This window comes from Lagenorhynchus albirostris, chromosome 3 (assembly GCF_949774975.1).
Source record: "Lagenorhynchus albirostris chromosome 3, mLagAlb1.1, whole genome shotgun sequence".
NCBI lineage: Eukaryota > Metazoa > Chordata > Mammalia > Artiodactyla > Delphinidae > Lagenorhynchus > Lagenorhynchus albirostris.
In genome coordinates, this window is record NC_083097.1 from 7,791,506 (window position 1) to 7,811,707 (window position 20,202).

General features: G+C 42.9%; 1 protein-coding gene and 1 long non-coding RNA gene across 6 annotated transcripts in view; one reads left to right on the forward strand and one right to left on the reverse strand.

Annotated features, from left to right (window-relative positions):
- SEMA5A (semaphorin 5A) overlaps positions 1 to 20,202 on the reverse strand; it is a 484,691-nt gene that overhangs the window by 302,381 nt on the left and 162,108 nt on the right. For all 5 annotated transcript variants that reach the window (XM_060146861.1, XM_060146858.1, XM_060146860.1 and 2 more), the window contains exon 3: positions 6,161 to 6,357. In XM_060146861.1, the coding sequence (XP_060002844.1) occupies positions 6,161 to 6,281 (121 nt within the window). In that variant the 5' untranslated portion in view covers positions 6,282 to 6,357. The remainder of the gene's footprint in view (positions 1 to 6,160; positions 6,358 to 20,202) is intronic.
- LOC132517965 (uncharacterized) lies at positions 13,819 to 18,900 on the forward strand. The gene is made up of 3 exons (XR_009539847.1): positions 13,819 to 14,019; positions 15,798 to 15,962; positions 17,863 to 18,900. It is a non-coding gene; the product is annotated as an uncharacterized LOC132517965 (long non-coding RNA).

Consider the following 20,202-nt stretch of genomic DNA (forward strand, 5'->3'; position numbering starts at 1 on the left):
CCTTCTGCCCAGCCAAGTAAATCAAATCAAGACTTCAATGAAAGGTGCTTACTTGTACTGAGATGTTCCTGCAGACTCTTCCTAAGCAGCCTCCTGTGCAGAGTGCCTCCAACGTATAATGCTAAATCATGAAATTTTAAATGTACCCAGAAACCAAGATGGTAAACATCAAGATGATCCAGCCCTTCCTTTATTTCTCTCTTACAAGTGTTTCATCATACCTTCTCAAACTTTCTTGTATTGAGCACAGAAGAATGTTTATGGGGCATAGCCACGGCCACCTGCTCAGCTATAACAGGAGCCATTTCAAGGACTGACTGGGCTCCAAACAACCGCAGGGAATCTTTTATGTCTGTTTTTGATCAACAGTCTTATCCTTTCTTAAGATAAGCACTTCCTTCCTAAAGTACCCATACTCTTGGCCCATGGCCTGCATACTCCTTTCTCAGCCAAGATGGAGGTCCCCAGGTACTCCCTCCCTCTAACTGCCCTGCATCCTGGGTGCCCTGGCCTCCCTCCCTCTGGGCTGGCTGGAGGTGGGGTCTCCTTCCTGTGAGCTAATCCCTCGCTTGTGCCCAGTATCCTATCCCCTCCTATAGCCCCGGGGACTTTGCCTAGTCAATTATATCCCCCTGTCTTTTCTCTCTTCACCAGTGCCATTTAAGGATGATTAAGTAATGCTCTCTTAAAAGCCGTTCCCTGTCCTCATGTCCCTGTCAACTGAGAGAGTAATTTTGATGTCTATTTCTTCACCTTACCTTTGTCCCTTCACTCATGAGCATCTAGTTTTATTCCCAGCACTGCTGCGAAACTGCTCTGATAAATGCCATTTGCTACGGGTTGATGTGTCCACCCCACGCCCACCCAGAGATATGTTGAAGTCCTAACCTCATGTACCTGTGATGATTGTGAACTTATTTGGAAATAGGGCCTTGATGTAATTAATTAAGATGAAGTCATGCTGGGTGACGGTGGGCCCTAAACCTAATATGACTTGTGTCCTTATAAAAAAAAAGAGAGGGGGCTTCCCTGGTGGCGCAGTGGTTGAGAGTCCACCTGCCGATGCAGGGGACATGGGTTCGTGCCCTGGTCCGGGAAGATCCCACATGCTGCGGAGCGGCTGGGCCCGTAAGCCATGGCCGCTGAGCCTGCGCGTACGGAGCCTGTGCTCTGCGACAGGAGAGACCACAACAGTGAGAGGCCTGTGTACTGCCAAAAAAAATAATAATAATAAAAAATAAAAATAAATAAATAAAAAGAAGAGAAAACAGACACAGACGCACAGAGAGAATGCCATGTGACTACAGACTCAGAGAACTGGAGTGATGGGTCCACAAGCCAAAGAATGCCAAGGACTGCTGACAGCCACCCGAAGCTAAGAAATGGCAAAGATTCTTCCCTAGAGCTTTCAGAGTGTGGCCCTGGTGACACCTTGCTTTTGGACTTCTAGCCTTCAGAACTGTGAGAGAAGATATTGTGATTGTTTTAAACCACCCTGTTTGTAGTATGTGGTTACAGGAATACGGGGAAACTAATACACCATTGCTGACAGAGTTTCTGGGAAGGTAACCACCTGTCCCAGTTTTCCCAGAAGACAGTAGGACTTTCAGTGCTATATCCCAAAAAAGTCTCGGGCAAATCAGGATGAGTTTTTCACTCTACCTTCTGGCCCACAGGTGCCTTGAACTGGCTGCATCATCAGACACTCTGACGGCCACCTCCCTCTTGAAAAAGCTCTCCTTTCTTGGTTCTCATGATACCTGCTCTCAATTAGTTAACTCCATCCGATGGCAGCTAGGAACTCAGCTTTCTCGATCTAACATCATTTCAGATTCCCCTTCTTTACCCCATCTGGAACCAACAGCCAAGAACTCAGGGCTCACTCTCAGTGCCTCCTGCTTCCCCCTGTCTTATATCCTTTAAAACATCAACAACTCCCTCTTCAAATCTCCAGAAGCCACCCAATTCTTTACATTTCTGCTACCACTCCCGTAGCTCAGGCCCTCATCGCTGCCCCCTTTGGTCACAGCAGCGGCCCCAGAATTTGCTCTTCCTGCCAGCATTTCTCCATCCTCCAAGGTGAGCCTGTGCAGACAAGACGGGGACTTCTTGAGATGCCTTTTGATGCCGTGCATTATTGATTCCTCACTGTAAGTTTCATCTCCCTCTACTTCCTCTCTGTAATCTGAACTGACATTTCATGGCTTACTGTACTCGACACTTGCCAAAACCTGCTGTGCGCCCCTTGTGAGATTCATAAACACCTTCTAACAATCATCTGGGACTCAGCTCTGGCACTGCTGCATCCTAGAAACCCTCCTTAACCGTTCCTCTACAGCCCAGGCTGTCTGGTGCCGACACCCCTTCCCTGGGCTCACACAGCACCCGGCAAAGACACCCGAGAGGACCCTTAATACAATGTAATGCAACGGTCCTTCTGGTTTAGATTCCTCAAGATATTCTAGACCCTTAACAGGAACTAGGTTTTTTACCTCTATCTCCTCCATATTTAGCACAGACCCCCGGTACATATATAGGCAGTTATTAAATGCCTGTTGAACGTTCACTCCAAATTTCAAAAATGAAAATTAAAAGTATGTTGAGATGCCATTTATGAGCTATGGGGTTTTCCCAAATCCCAAAACTTAACAGTGCACTCGGTTGGAAAGTCTAGTGCGAAACAGATACTCCTATCCAGGGCAATGAGAATGCAAAATAGTGCAACCTTCATGAAAGGAAATCAGGGAGTATCTAGCAAAACTACAACTGCGTTCACCCCTTGACCCAGCAATTCCAATTCCAGGAATCTCTGTCAATGTTACACTTGCAAAAATATCAAAAGATGTGTGTGCAGGAGTCATGACACATTGTAACACTATACCTGATCACTTCTCCCAGCAGGGAGTTGCTGAGTAGACTAGAGTTCATTACATAGAGGAGAGCTATGTGACCATGAGAAGAAGTGACATAAACCCATACTACTGGGACGTGGACTCCAGGGCATATCATGATGTCAAAAAATGCTAGATAGAGAAAACTCTGTATACATGCTACTTTTTAAGAAAAGAGGGTATGAATATATATGTGCATGTGTATGTGTGTGTGGAGTTTGGTTTATATTTAAAAAGAAGCATAAACTATAAACTATAAGTAAAAGGTGAGCTAAAGGCAGAGAGAGTGAACAAGGTAAGGAAAACAGTTCCTCTAAACACCGCTTGTTTTATTAATTTGACTTTAAAACACTACAGAATAATGTAAATTTTGAAAATCTCGAAAAATCAAAAGTGAAATTAAACAAATGAAATTAACTGGATTTTGAGTTGGTGGCCCTACCATACAAAGGGAAATTGTTTCGATTTCAAGGTGCTAATTTTGCTTCCATTTTCCAGTGAGATTTATACCCTGAGGACTAAAAGAAAAGAAGAAAAATCATCCGAAAGGGTTTTCTGTATTCAATAAGGACTAAAGTTGCACAGAACTTTTATTCTGAAATGACTAAGTATGAATTACAGGAAAAGGCAAAGGAATAATTATGCTGACCTGCAGAGACAGGATTCTGTGCACAGGAGAGAAAGATAGAGACATAAAATAGAAGAGGATCAGAAAGTCCCTAGAGTCCTGGAGATGAACTGGAAGTATCCAGAGCAACTTCTGGTGTGTTTTAAAGAACGTTTTCCTTAGCTCTATACACTGAAAACACCTGACTTTGATCACCGCTATGCTTGAATCAGATAAAAATGGCTGATTCTCAGGTCAATGGAAGGAAATGGATAAGAGGAGTCTTATTATCCTAGAGAATAATCAAGCCATCCAAGGCCACTTGGGTTGTTGCCAAAGAACTCAGGGGCCAACCTCAAGAGGCTCCCCTAGGCCTGAAATGTGACAATTTCACCATCTGTAAGAACATAAGCTGCAAGTGATGGAAATATACCAAATATTGAACTCCATGTATTAAAAATAATTCTAATAACCACTTTTTTTTAAAAAAAAGCAAACATAACATTTTATTTGTCCCCTCTGGATAATGCTGGAGAGCCAACTAAGTAGGCTCTTTACAAAAATGGTAAAGGGAAGAAAAGTAAGCATTCACTCTGCCTTTCCTATGTCAGTTGCACCCTCAGGATATTCAAATAGTTGAGGAGGAAAAGTTACTTTATGTAGAAATATTTCAGCCATTAAATGAAAAAAGAATAGTAAAATTAAAAACTCCCAGTTTTTCACCCATGAATGAATCCGGAGATTTAGGCCATGATCCTCGATGACTGATCATTTCACATCCCGTTGAAGGACACAGCACCACCCATGACACAGCAGAGACACAAAGATGCACACCTGAATCTGGGCAGCCTCTGGATATCACTACTAATTTACAGACACATTCAGGACAGAAGAGCGTCCAAATGACAGCAACGGGAAACTGGGCAAACCCTGGACTGTGGAAACTCTGCAGGATGATGGACTCAAGTTTCTTTAAAAATTAATTTGCAAGGGGAGAGCAACAACAACAAAACACAGTGAAGGATGAAGAGACTCAAGACATACACCAGCCAACTGCAATAGACGACACCAGCCAACTGCAATAGATGAAGGTCCTTCCGTTCCTGACTCAGTTCAACTGTTACCAGAACAAGGCACAAGCATTCCTGTGACCATCAGGGCTCTCACAGTACTCACTGGATGTTTGCTAATTTTATGGCATTGGTTTTTGTCTGGGTCTCTGATGTTTTGGTGTGATTACGGCATTATTAATTCCTTATCTTTGATAGCCAAGAAGTGAAATATTATGGCACTATTATATCATTTCTTGAATTTGCTTCAAAATAATTTGGTGAATGTGGGTAGAGCACGGGTGGGGATATACAAGAAAAAAGGTGGGCCAGGGATTAATAAATACAGGGGCTGGGTGTTCTTAGACTCTTCTATTTTTGTATATATTTCAAATCCCTTTGTGATACAAAAGTTACAAAATAACAGACCACAAAACTATTCATTGGATGAATTATTAAAATACAATGTCTGATTAATTATACTCAGTTTCATGATATAAGAGCAAGTTCCTTGAGGACAGAGACAAAGACTAGTTTACTTATCACCTTAAATGCTTAGAAATGTCCAGGGTGTAAAGAACCCTAAATAAATTTTGATGAATTAAAGAAGAAAAGAATGTGTATACACACTAATCAATTGATCCTACAGATATGTAGGCATATTTGAGATAGTAAACCAATTCTGTCTGCCACGCAATGCCAGATAGAGATAAAGGCGTACATTGTGTGGTGGGACTAAGGCTTTGTTGGGAAATGCTGAAATGAAGAATTTTTTTGTTTTGCTTGGTTTTGTTGTTATTTCTGTGGGTCACATTTTTCTCCCCCGGTTCAAATGCCTAGGAGGCTGACAGCACCTGTTAAGTAAAAGTGGCCTCAACAATGGGACGTTCTGCCTATGATAATTCTGAGCTTGGATTCTTCTTTTTTTTTACATCTTTATTGGAGTATAATTGCTTTACAATGGTGTGTTAGTTTCTGCTTTATAACAAAGTGGATCAGTTATACATATACATATGTTCCCATATCTCTTCCCTCTTGTGTCTCCCTCCCACCCTCCCTATCCCACCCCTCTAGGTGGTCACAAAGCACCGAGCTGATCTCCCTGTGCTATGCGGCTGCTTCCCACTAGCTATCTACCTTATGTTTGTTGGTGTATATATGTCCATGCCTCTCTCTCGCTTTGTCACAGCTCACCCTTCCCCCTCCCCATATCCTCAAGTCCGTTCTCTTGTAGGTCTGTGTCTTTATTCCTGTCTTACCCCTAGGTTCTTCATGACATTCTTTTTTCTTAAATTCCATATATATGTGTTAGCATACGGTATTTGCCTTTCTCTTTCTGACTTGCTTCACTCTGTATGACAGACTCTAGGTCTATCCACCTCATTACAAATAGCTCAGTTTCGTTTCTTTTTATGGCTGAGGATTCTTCTTAAGATAGTGATCAGTTTCAGAATATGAAACTCTTGTGATGGGGGATTTTGTAGTTTTGCTCTGATTTTAAACAATGTCTAAAACAAGACTCACAGAATGATAGAGTGATAACCACTGCTATTCTGAGTATGCAACGAGCATTTAAATGGTGCCTTTGCAATCAGAGAGTGCTCGACCCTCACCTTTATAGGAAATGACCGGGTGCTCTGCTCTCTGGCACTGAGATGCATCTGTCTCCGGCTGGGCGAGTCTCCACCATCCCAGGCTTGAGAAGAGCCACGCAATGATGCAGGGTCCCTTCATGGTGGGCAGGAGACCTTAGGCTCTGGATACTTGTCTTTAACCAGAAGCTCGTCGTCCCGTCATGTGGGGAAAGTGCCTAAAACACACAAAAGAGAACAAGTGCATTAACATGGGTTCACGTTTTCTGGTGGCTGGTCTTTTAGTAAAGCCCCATCACGCCCTTTAAAAAAAAAAGAGGCTTGCAGTGCTTGGACAAACACACCTTTTTCTAGGAGATATTTCAGAAATGTGTGAGTAATAATGTATGTCTCAATCTAGACCTCTTTTCCTCCCAATAATTTTATGAGATAACCCACTGATTATAAAAGAAGATTGTTCAAGTTTAAGCTCTATCAAGTCGTCATCGTCCCCACCCCCATGAAGAATTCAGTTTCAGAGTTGTGACCATCGATTGGTTTTCCCTTGGAACATCATTCTTTCCCGGTCATGCAAATGCAGATCTACATGTGGATGCCCTAAGAATCCCTCCCCTTCCCTTTTCAAAATACAAAAGCCCCTATTAAATAAGGCCATGACCATTGTCCTTGACTAATAACCTAATTAATACTATCTACCCAACTCTTAAAAATCATCCACAGTGGGTGCCTTTCTCCTTTGAAATTTACAGATGAGCTTCCTGCAAAGTTTTTGGCTAGAGATCAAGTGTGCATCAAATAAAACCTATACGGAGCACCTACTGGGTGAAATGAAATTGCCGTGCTGGGAGCTGGGAAACTTTAAAGATTACGAATAATTTAAAAGATTAATAAGCTTTAAAATAAGACAGGCTTATAAAAATAACTATAATCCAAGCTGTTAGAAAATCATAAAAAGAAGCAGGAGCGCTATGGGGGTTAGGAGAGAGAGTACGACTGCTACTTAGAGAGATCAAGGGTGGGTCAAAGGAAGACTTCATATTTGAGTTTAATCGTGGAGGATAAAGAGGATTTCAACAGATGGAGACTTCTGGAAGTAATCCAGAAGAGGATGAAATGATGCACTGGAGGGCCAAGAGGAATGAGTAGGCAACATGTGTTGGGAACAGTTTACTGTACTTGACCCCAGGGGATAGAAAGCAGCTTAGAGAGAATGTGGGGTTAAGATTTGGAAGGTGAATGAATGATACTAAGGTCTGAGGTCTCTATTTTTAGGCAATAAGCTACCACAGTATATTAACATTAGAAGAAATAGTAATCATTCTCACCATAGCATACACAGGAAATCGGCTAAAGAAGAGCAGAAAGGTCGAGAAGTTAAATTGAAGATACAGCAATTGTTCAGAAGAGAAAGACAGGAAGCTGTGACTTCAGGTGGGGTCAATGTGAACAGAAATTAAGGTAAACCCAGCAAACACTCAGTGTGATGGGTCAGGCAAAGTACAGAAAATTAAAGATGTCCACAGCTTCTTCGACCTTCCTCCCACTGAAGGCTGGATCTTCACCCCCTCTCTTGAATCTGGGTTGGCTCTCTGACTGCTTTGCTCAGTCAGATACAACAGAAGTGATGGTACCCTAGTTTCTATGCCCATACCCTAAGAGGCTAGCAGTTTCTACTTCCTGTCTCCTCTGCGGCACTGAGACACTGGGTCAGAAGTGATGGTACCCTAGTTTCCAAGCCCATACCCTAAGAGGCTAGCAGTTTCTACTTCCTGTCTCCTCTGTGGCACTGAGACACTGGGTCAGAAGCCCAATGTTCCTGAAACTGTCATGCCAGGGAGACCACATATACGTCCTCCTGGTGATGTTTCCCACTAAGCCCAGCTTCCCAGCCAGCCCCACCAAGGCACCTGATATATGAGTAAAGCTGAAACCCACTGAGTGACTTTAGTATCACAAGAGCAAAGAAATCAACTAGTTGAGCGCTGTCCAATTTCCTAACCCCCAAAGTGTGAAATATAATAAATGGTTGTTGTTCTAATCTGTTAAACTGGGAGGAACAGAAAACAAAGAGGCACAGATGGACAGAAGATAAAGAATGTGAGTCACTTTGAGGACAGTCATGTCATTTTTTAAAATATGATAATCAACAGAAGAAGTTTTAGAGGAGGATATGATCATTTGGTTTTGCGCATGTTGGGTTTAAGATGCCAAGAGAATATTTAAGGAAATGCAGCTGACTGTGGAAAATCCAGGTTGGATGCTCAGGAAAGAAAAGAATTCAGAGACAGCATATAATCTTTGCAATGTTTAAAAGCATGGGTGTGGTTGGGACTCACCAAGGGAAAGCATGAGAGAAAAAAAGGGCTAAAGAGAAGTGTTTATTTAGAATTTGTTCAAGAAAAGTAACCACACGAAGATGAGACAAGAGAACAGATATAGCGCATCAAGTGAACACAGCACCATGGGAGCCAAGATAGAAATAACACATTTTAAAAAGAGGTCTCAAATGTAAAATAGATAGCTAGTGGAAAGCAGCTGCATCGCACAGGGAGATGAACTTGGTACCAGAGCACCTAGAGGGGTGGGATAGAGAGGGTGGGAGGGAGACGCAAGAGGGACGGGATATGGGGATATATGTATACGTATAGCTGATTCACTCTGTTATACAGCAGAAACGAATACAACATTGTAAAGCAATTATACTCCAATAAAGATGTTAAAAAAAATTTTAGTAAAAAATAAAAAGAGGCCTCGTCCACTGTACCCTGATGAGGTAGAGTGAAGACTACTGGCTTTAGTCAAAGGACATATATACACTACCAAACGTAAAATAGATAGCTAGTGGGAAGCAGCCACGTAGCACAGGGAGATCAGCTCGGTGCTTTGAGAACACCTAGAGGGATGGGATAGGGAGGGTGGGAGAGAGGGAGATGCAAGAGGGAAGAGATATGGGAACATATGTATATGTATAACTGATCCACTTTGTTATAAAGCAGAAACTAACACACCATTGTAAAGCAATTATACTCCAATAAAGATGTTAAAAAGAAAAAAAAAAAGGACAGTCAATGGTCAACTCTGGGGTCAGTTTCAGAAAAACAGGAGACAGAGTCCATGACATGAGAAACCAAGAAGGGAACAGATGAAGCAAAAGTGCGACAGAATATCTGTGGTAACTTGAATGCTAGGTAACCCCAGAAAATTCAATGAAATCAGGTAAGCACGGAAGGACCAAAGTTCAGAAAATTTTAGGGTACAGAACACAGATCATTAAATGTGGCTTCTTTTCTGAGGAGTGGTGAGTGGAGAAGAGACTGCAGATTTAAGAGGGAGAGGTGGTATAAGATCCAGAAAAACAGGGGCGGCAAACTATTAAGGTTCCAGTAGAGAGGGTGGTTATGAAAGGGAGGAGAGGGGCCTCTTCTTTAACAAGGGGTGTGCACACGAGTACGTGGTGATACGTCAACATAGAGAAAACACGAAGTGGAGGGTACATCGAATTTCAGTCTCCATATTTTGCACCCCATTGACTCAATCCTCCCATGGATGGAAATGTTCAAATTAGGCAGAGAAAAAAGTGAAGGGGCTGCAAATCATGATGAGCCAAGAGTATGGTTTCCAGAGGAGGGAGAGAGTCTGAGCATGAACGTGGGGGAAGGAAAGGAGAGAAAAACTGGGAGCCAAGGATACATCTGTCCAATGGGTCCATAATCCCTGACCAGGCCAGTACATTGTAATGAGCAATGGAGGCACACGTGCTATTTTTTCCTGGGTTTTAAAATTAAAAGTATGATTCATTTCACTCTTGGAAAAGGGGTCACAGTCTGCAAAACTGGAGACTGCTCTTGAACTCCAGTCTGGAGGCAAATACATGAAGCAGCCCATCTTTCTTCTCCCTCTGACCTGAGACTTATGACATGACATTTTACCAAATGACATATCTTAATAGGAGTTTGGGATGAACACATAGACACTACTATATATAAAATAGATAATCAACAAGGACCTACTGTATAGCACAGGGAACTCTACTCAATATTCTGTAATAACCTATATGGGAAAAGAATCTGAAAAAGAATGGCTAGATGTATATGTAGAACTGAATGACTTTGCTGTACACCTGAGACTAACACAACATTGTAAATCAACTATATTCCAATATAAAATAAGACATTAAGTTTAAAAAGAGTAACACCCATTAGAGGCGTTTTATTTTATTTTTTTATTTTTATTTTTTGGCTGCGTTGGGTCTTCATTGCTGCACGTGGGCTTTCTCTAGCTGTGGCGAGCAGGGTCTATTCTTCGTTGTGGTGCACGGGCATCTCATTGCGGTGCATGGGCATCTCATTGTGGTGGCTTCTCTTGCTGTGGAGCATGCATGAGCTCTAGGCACAAGGGCTATTGTGGCGCACGGGCTCAGTTGCTCTGCAGCATGTGGGATCTTCCCGGACCAGGGCTCGAACCTGTGTCCCCTGCACTGGCAGGAGGATTCTTAACCACTAAGCCACCAGGGAAGTCCTGTTAGAGTTGTTTTAGATGTAATTTTGATCTGTTCAGAGCAAGGAGATTTGGAGCACCCTCAACAGTACACTCGGGAAAGGGCTGCAGGTAGAGTATCACTGCCCCACATCAAAACAAAATGGTGATGATAAAAAATTATGGGAAGGGGCTTCCCTGGTGGCGCAGTGGTTGAGAGTCTGCCTGCCGATGCAGGGGACACGGGTTCATGCCCCGGTCCGGGAAGATCCCACATGCCGCGGAGTGGCTAAGCCCGTGAGCCATGGCCGCTGAGCCTGTGTGTCTGGAGCCTGTGCTCCGCAACGGGAGAGGCCACAACAGTGAGAGGCCCACGTACAGAAAGAAAAAAAAAAAAATTATGGGAAGGATAGTGAAAGTAACAGTGAACTCTCAGCAAGTGCTAGCTAGCTGTGTGGCAGGCAGGACACCAAGCACTTACACCCCCACCTGGCAGCCAGCAGGCACCCAGAGCAGTATCTCTGACACATCAACTCCCACTGAACAGCATCCCTCACAGAAATGAATGGAAGCATGGCCGTCTCGACCTCTGAGACTGAGCTCAGGTCACCCTAGGGCTAAAAGCAAATTCCTCTCTTGCAGATAGTTTTCAGTGTGTCAGACCCAAGCCAACAGAGAATCCCCTTCTGTTAACCATGAAACAAGTTATACAGACAACTGCCAACTGGACCTGTCCTGTATTTCCAATAGCCATGCATTCCCATCTCAATCCTAACATCTTGCCTCCCGAAGGAAAGCTGAAGGAGAATAATGCAAGTGCCTGAAAGGTTCCTTCCCTGGGATGTTGAAAGTGATGATTAGAGAAGAAAATGCCCTGTCAAGTGAAAGAGCTGCTAAAATGGGACAGACCCATGGTCCTATGGGGATGAGATGAAATTATATGTTTGCCATGTTACGCTAAGGGAAGCACATTTAATGAGAACAGGTGATTTTTAGAAGTTTATAATTTTCGGACTATAACACGTTACCTTTGTTCTTAAAATAAAGGTACTGTAAACAGTCAGCCTGGTAAGGTACCAGGGAGGGGCATTCACAGTTTTCATTTACATCAGGGTTTTCTGAGTATCCTACCAAGCAAAGCTAACTCGTTGAATAGTCCTTTACTCAAAACAGGCTCAGATCTACATATCAGGTCCTTCCATCCTGGACTCTCACCTCTCAGTGGAATATGGTGGGGTGGGGAGAAGCATATTTATATCAGAGATTTTAGTGCTCAACCTATTGACATTTCGAGCCAGGTAATTCTTTGTTCTGGGAGCTGTTCTGTGCCTTTAGCAGCATCCCTGGCCTCTCTACCCACTAGATGCCAGTAGCAACCCCCCAACCTGTGCCAACCAAAATGGGCTCCAGACTTTGTCAAATCGCCCTGGTTGAGAATCTCTGATTTGTATGTATCAAAATACCTCTCCCTCTTTAGAAATTAAATAAGCCATCATCACTTGAAAGATTATTTTTAAATATGCTTATATAAATCACCCAACTGAATTCGTATTGAGTCATTTCAGCAAAATTTCAATAAAAACGAAAGTCACGTTAATTATAACTCTTTGCTACATTGGGGAAATACATAATGAAGGAATGTTCAAAGGATCAATTTCAATAAGAGTTGTTCGAATTTCATCCTACCACCTCTGGAAAATTAAAAATATGTTTGGTGACAATACTAAACAAGTTGATTTTGCCAATAGGAAGATTATTACAGCAGGCCACTTTGGGCTACAAAACAGAAGCATTTTCGTTGCATCTACTTCAAAATCCCTGAAGCCCTCCCTTTAGTTTCCTGATGTGGGAGTACGTTCCCTCTATAAGCTTGATCTAAATAAGCAAAGTTCCATATATACATGTTTGTGCAATAAATAACATTTCTCATTCACACCCACACTGCAGATGAATAGGCTTTGGGGAATAGAAAATAACTGTTCCTTTTAGTTAAAAAAAAACTGCTGTCAGATAAAATAGAAATCAAAAGAATGAAAGCTTACACAAGAAGTTATGCTTCAGGAACAAAGTCTAACTAGTGATGAATAAAACCAGAGCCAAAATAAGCTTCACGTACTTTTTTTCAGGGGAGGCTGGTGTTCCTCTGAATCTCTGACCCACTGTAAAGTTGGAAGTGGCCAGATGCATGGGCGCAACTCAGAGAGTCCACAGAAACTCTGCCAGCCCGGCTCCTACCTGATGGCTTTAGGACCTCCATTGCAGACAAGATGGAGAAGTCAGGTGAGAGAACTGACCAATGAGCTGCTCGGAGAGGACCAGGAAGCCGAGCCCCACACCCACTGGAGCACAGCAGCCCTTGGGAGGATGCTTCGCGTGCACATCTCAATTGTAAAAACTTACAGTCTGTTGTAACATCAGAAGCACAACGACAGGATTTATAAGAAGGGGATGGACAGCTCTTCTGAAAGGTCTGTTTGCCCTCATCTTTCCATCCATCTCTTGGCCCTATTCCATGGGATCAGATGAAACACTCCCCCAGAGACTAAAGCCCCAGCCCGAACCGAAAGCAGCAGAACCATTGAAGAAATCAGTCCATCATCTGAACAAACCGTGGAGCCTGATTGCCGCACGCCCTGGCACAGCCAAACATGGTGTTACAACATCTACTGCACAGTCGTCAGCTGCTGCCAGGTAAACAGCCTTGCCCTATTCAAACCCTCTCAGGATTTTCCACTGCTTTCCGAAGAGAATACTCTGCCCTTCCACCAACGAGCCATCTCCTCCTAATTCCACCTCCACTACTCCCAGTGCCAAGGCTTCCCTTCAGCCCCTCCCGCCTAGCCACGGTCCTCTGGGTAAGCCTTGCACACTCTTTGCATGTTTGCTGATGCCTCGGGCCCCACTGCTGCCCCGAGTCTTCCCACTACCCAAGGTCAAGGCTGGCCTCCACCTTCTGCACACACAGCGGCCGCCTACTCCAGCCAAGGTGGCAGATCCTTTCTGGGAAACCCTGAGGAACCAGTTACTGCCTGCTTCCTCACCAAGGTTCCATGGAAAGTCATATAACCTTTCGCGTTTCGTAAACAAGCTACGGGCTGAACACGCAGTTACAGCCCCAAATGTATGCGTTCCGACAAGCTGAATCGGCCATCTGAATGAATCAGAAGTCACGCAGCCGACGTTCTATTTAGCAGCATCCAGAATTCACGCATCCCTTGCCACTGAACAGGCACCACTGTCAGAGGGTTTCTGCAGCCCCTTGGCACACAGGAGACAGGAAGTGAGTCAACAACTCACTGAATCCGCGAGGTGGCGGGGCCGGCTGAAATCACCTCATCTCTCCCTTCACTTTGCAGCAGAGAAAGCGAAGACTCAAATGGATTGAACGGATCTTACAGATTAAGGTAAGATCAAGTGTGCAGTGTCAGGCCATGTCAAAACAGGAGAAAAACCCTCTGGCCCTTTGCCTGGCACACTCAGCCTTCCTGCTCACGCTGGTGAAACCACACATTTATGGCCGCAAGTTCAAACAACCCGAATTACCCCCAGAAACACAGTCTTCTCCCCAGAGTAAAGCGTTAAGAGATGAACCCATGGCCTGGAAACAGGGGGCATCCTTAATCCAGACAGTCATACTGAAGGATGCCACCTGTGGGCAAGGGACAGCCCTCCAACACAGAAGAGGACACAGTCTGGGCATTTCCAGCTCACAGGTATAAGTAGTCAAGCAAGTAAAAGTCCACCTTTTGATAATTACCAAATTATCCTAGAAGTAGGAGCAAAGTCTTAGGGAACATAGAAAAGGGAGGAATCCCTCTGAATGGATGAAGAAGACAGAAGCTATGGCTTCTGAAGGGGTTCAATTTCAAGTGTTCAAAGAAGGGGGAATAAAGGTCAGGGAGCATCTAAGCCCTCACTGTCTTCATGGCTGGAAGGAACCTGTTGAATGAATCTGTGCTCTTTCCTAGTAGTAATGTCAGACATTCTAGGTACTGAGCAGGAAATGGGATTAAATGAAGAATCAATAAAACAATAAACTTGAGCTTCCCTGGTGGCACAGTGGTTGACAGTCCGCCTGCCGATGCAGGGGACACGGGTTCGTGCCCCGGTCTGGGAAGATCCCACATGCCACGGAGCGGCTGGGCCCGTGAGCCATGGCCACTGAGCCTGTGCGTCTGGAGCCTATGCTCCGCAACGGGAGAGGCTGCCAACAGTGAGAGGCCCGTGTAACACAAAAAAAAAAAAACCAACAAAACAATAAACTTAAGTTAATGCACAGTGTTCAAGTAAATAGATTCTTCTAAACATTTTCAAAAACAATAACCGAACATTTTATTCTTTGGGAAATAAAGCAAAATTAAAGTTTTCTTGTTATTGCGTTGAGTCTATAAGGGCAATCAGGATGTTCACCAGACATATTGCATCTTCACTTTTTAGGTACATTTTTATGAAAATTGGATCCTCTCTATATTATTTTAACCCATGTACCGTCACTGCCAAATTTCAGCCAAAAGAGGTTTAACACAAATGAATTAGTGCAACGTTTTTAGGAATGTCTTAATGAAAACACTGACCGCCCTCAAGTACAGAAACACTGCCAGATGCCACCTTCAGGTAACTGAGTAAGAAAATTACTTTATTACTCATAGGTTTTCATCGTACCTGAACTGAGATGAGATAGGATTTTATGGCTATATAAAATGACTTCATGGAATAAAATGGGAAAAAGCAAACATTGACGTATTTTACACATTTCAATAATGGTTCAGCTCCAGCGACCTTATTTTATATCTCTCTTCAAAGGGAACTGTTATTACACTTTTGTCTTTTTCCCCTTGTTTAGCTCCAGATCGCCTGGAGGGACCATAAAAATAAATGAAGTCCATTTGATAAAATTATCATTTACACAAAGGCAATATTAATTTTATCTGTCAGCAGGTTTTAAAACTAAGAGAAGGTTCATTCAATCTACTTCTGTAATAGGTAAATCAACAGGAATACTTTCTAAGAATGAAAAAAAAACCCTTCAATAACAGGTCTTTCAAGGCAATATAACTATATTGACAATTTCTAAAGGATTTATCTAGAGAGAGGAAACTCATAGGGACAGAACAAAATAATCACATTATAAATGACTCTCATAATGTGACAATTACTATTCATAGCTCCCGTTCATTTTTAGGTGAGATAGGCAGGAGCTGCAGTGCCACTTAGTCTCTTGTCACCTAGAAGGTGTGATGTCTATGATGACCTGCAAAAGCATGCAACACTGGCAGGAAGAAAAGAATGCTCCCCAACGTTTCTGCTCTGGTCAGCGTCACTGGTCACCTTCTGACTGCCAAGTCCGGTAAGCTGATGCAGCTGGACATCTGTCACCATGGCATCTGCGCCCATGACCTCTCCAACTGAATATCTCCGCAAACCCTCTCCTCCCTGGTTTCCTTAACACCCCAATCTCCCTGTGTGCTTACTGCATCCAGAACTCTTACTCCCATTTTCCCTTTAAATGAAAATGCACCCCACCCCAATTTCTCTCTCTGAGGACTCACCCACCATTTTCTCCTCCTTCATCTTCCCAAAGGTCATGTGTCATTTTGTCTCTGTGTTCTGACAACTCTTCCCTTTTACCCATATTTAGAATCATGCCCCACTCCCCACCCTAACCAACCCTCTCTATTTCTCACGTCTACATGGTTAGCTGTTTTTGACAGGTTTCCCTGCCTCTAGTTCCAATTCTTAAGCTTCAAATCTGAGTAGCCTTCTCTGACTTTTTTCCACTCCCCCCCATCCCCAGGTGGCCCCTCTGTACATCAACACTCATTTCTATTATAGTCGTTATCACCCTGAACTACAATTGCCTGTGTATGTGCCTCATTCTAAAATAGGCTGTGAAACTCTCAACCTCTGGACAATACAGGATGTAGTAGACACAAAAAGTTACCACCTGAGGAATGAGTTAATGGAGAAAAACAATGTAAATCAACATACACCTCTCTACCTTCTAATCAATACTTATGCTTCCATTAAAATGCAATTCTTGTTCCCTTTCCTTCTATGACTCTACTATTCATTGTCACAGATGTTTTATTCCTCTATTAAAATTCTCTTAACATCTGGTCCAAATATGAGGATTCCCATGGTTTTGAGAAATGTCCTTTCTAAATGTCATGATTTTCCAATTAGTGGTCAAAGGGATGAAGGGATTACTATAGGCAGACCAGCTAAAAAGAGGAAGTCTCCCAGGTCTGGAAACATGAAAGCACAAGGAAGATATAACTGAAGTGTGTGAACCCTGAGGGGTTTGAGTAAGTTATTCTGACACACCATAATTTGCTGGAACCACTTGAAAAATCAAAAGACAAAAAAAAAAAAAAAGGAATATATTACAATTCACAGCAGAAGTAAATTCATCAAATTCATTATTCTAGGGTGAAAATGCAAATACCTTCAAATTGTATCAGATAAATTTACAGATAATAGCCTACTGATACACTTGGGAAAACTAGGCTATTTAGTGAAAAGACCTCTGATTGGTGTTTTCAGATTTCAGCTGGGAATGGCCCTTGTGTGTGATGTCTGATGATACCTATTAGGCCAGTGGACCAATACACCAAAGCTGATTCATTTGAGTTCAAATGTGTCGCACTCTTTGGTCTAAGGACAACAAAGATAGACCTCAAGAGCACTCATTACATTTTTGGGGTCCGTTTATTAAAAACAAGAATAAGAAATCCTTACAAAAATAAAAAATAACTATATTGTACTGCATATTTGAAATTTGCTAAGAGAGTAGATCTTAAAAGTTCTCATCATAAGAAAAAAATACTGAGCCATATCATATCAAAATCAAAGATTCTGCTAATCGGAGTACAATAAAATACAAGAAACTGCAAAGAAGGTTATGTGGTGATGCACAGCATTAATACATCTCTTGTTTTCCTGAAATAAGCCTGTAAAATAAGTATTAGCATTCTTTCCTAGTCTACAGATGTGAAGACTCAAGGAGGTCCCACAGATAAACAGAAGAGCTAACAATTCTAACAGGTACATCCCTGGCTCCAAATCCATGGTCATCTCGCTACACTGAAGGTACCATCCCAGTGTATACCGCGTTTCTGCAGTTATCATTTATTGACTAGGAGTCGGGAGCTCTGCTAGACACATGGATCCTCTGGTTAAAAAAAAATTAGCAGGTGCTCTATTTCTACCAACTGACTTCAGTTGGGCCTGAATATGTGTTTCCTCAGGGACAGAAATTTCGTGAAGTGACTGGCAGCATCATTCACCAATCCTGGAGCCTGAGACCTCACTGATCATAATTTAATCCAGATGGTGATGAATGTGCACCAGCCCTTGAACAACTATGAGATGGCCTTAGCATCTAGTGTCACCCTCTGCTCACCATCTACACATCCTCCTGGGAGCTCAAGTTATGGAAGAGCAACCATCAGCAGGTGAACATAGATGTATATCTCAGCTCCAACCTGACCCTGACACTGCAACTTCCATCCTCTCTTCTCTTCTACTTGAGTGCAGAGAATTACCTCCAGCCAAACATGGACCTAACAAACCCTCAGTTGCCCCTCTTCCCCAAATCTGCTTCCTGCCTGAGTCCTCCCCATAACAGCTAGAGTCATTTTGGCTTCTCTAATTCCCCCACCTGCCACTCTACACCATCAGTAAACCCTGTCCTATGGATCACACACCTGGCCCCCTCTCACCTTCATGGCTGCAATCCCACGTGAAGCCACTTCCTCTCCCCCCTGGACTCAGCAGAAGCCTATCTAGTCGGGGTCTTGGGGCTTTCACGCTTGCCTCCCCTGCAACAAAGCCTATTATCTACGTTACAACCAAAGCAATCTTTGTAAAGAGACTAAACAAGTCAAACTCAGAGAAGCAGAGAGTAGAATTGGCTGCCAAGGGCTGGGGAGTGGGAGAAACGGGGAGATATTGATCAAGGGGTACAAAGGTTCAGTTATGCAGGCTGGATACATTCTGGAAATCTCATGGACAGCATGGTGACTATCGTTAATAATACCATATTGTGTGCTTGAAATGTGCTAAGAGAGCAAATCTGAAATGTCCTCACCCCCCCCACACACACACACACAAAGGTAATGAGGTGACGTGATGGATATGCTCATTAGTTTGACTGTGATAATCATTTCACAATGTGTACATATATCAAAACATCACGTTGCAGTTTGTCCTAATGATATGGTATGTTTATATGATTTCCTAATACTGGAGCACCTTTGCATTACAGGCCTAACTACAACTAAATCAAGGCATATTGTTATTTTATTACAACTGATTAATTCACTTTACTAAGATCTTAAGTCAGTTGTGATTGTGTATTACCGTTTTTAGGTTTTGTTATCGAAGTTATGTAAGTTTCATAAAATTGTTTAGATAATTTTCCAATAAAATTTCCACCTTCTTTGCTCTTAAAAAAACCCCCAAAAAACACATCATGTTGTATGCTGTAAATATATGCAATTTTTATTTGTCAACTGTACCTCAATACAGCTGGAAACAAAGAATCAACGAAAATAAAACATCTGTATTCTTTAAAGAATTCTTTGTCCCCACCCACTTCTGCACCTTCCCCAGCACTCCCATGCACCGTGCTGGGGCCATGCACACGCATACACGCATCTCTCTGGTATTTTCGCCCACCCAGCTCATCACCTTTCAGATGCCACTTGCTGGTCCTTAGGTCCAGAGGTTGTTTCTCTAAGTCCTTCCAAGGGGCCTCCTTCTCATTACTCAGGTGTCCTTCAATGTCACCTCCTCAGAAAGACCTCCCCAATCAGGCCAGCTGAAGCACAGCCTCTTCCCCTCTACCAGATTCCTCTACGTTCACTTCTTCAAGTCACTCAAAACTACGTGAAATCACTCAACTGATGTATCTGTTTATGGCCTGTTTAACCCACAAGAATATCAGAACTGGAGGACTGAGACTGGGTCTATGCTTGCTGGATGTCCCCAGGGCCCAGAAGACAGTATGATATTAAGTATTATCGACTGACCGACTAGATCCTAGAGGGGATAGAAACCAAGAGAGCCTTGAACTAAGTGATGGAAAAATCATTGTAGAGGCCTGGATACTTTCTGCCAGTGCCGCTGAGGAGTGCTCACGGCAAGTTTCAGGGGCGTTTCCATGGAAAACTACAAGTTCCCTCACAAGGAATCAATCTATTAGGTGAGATTTCAGGAGAACAAGTCAACGAAGACCATGAATTAGCTGCCACAGAAACATCGAACGATTAGCACATAATGCAACGCGGGGACACGCAGACTTGCTGTGAACACATGGTGTTTTATTCTTCAGTTCATTAGCCTGAAACGTGGAAAGGTCATTGAGGACATTACAATAAAGGTCTCCGTGGTTTAAAGTAATCCCCAACTGTGTTAAATTCTGCACTTCAAAATATTAAAAGCTATGTGATGGTGGATATGTTAATGGAAACACAAAAAGAATGATTCCTAAATACAAGTCCAGGAAAAGCAATGACAGATTGCATCAATTTGGCATGCTGTTCCTTAACAGTAAAGGGGGCTAAACACCGCTGCCTGCTTGCTTG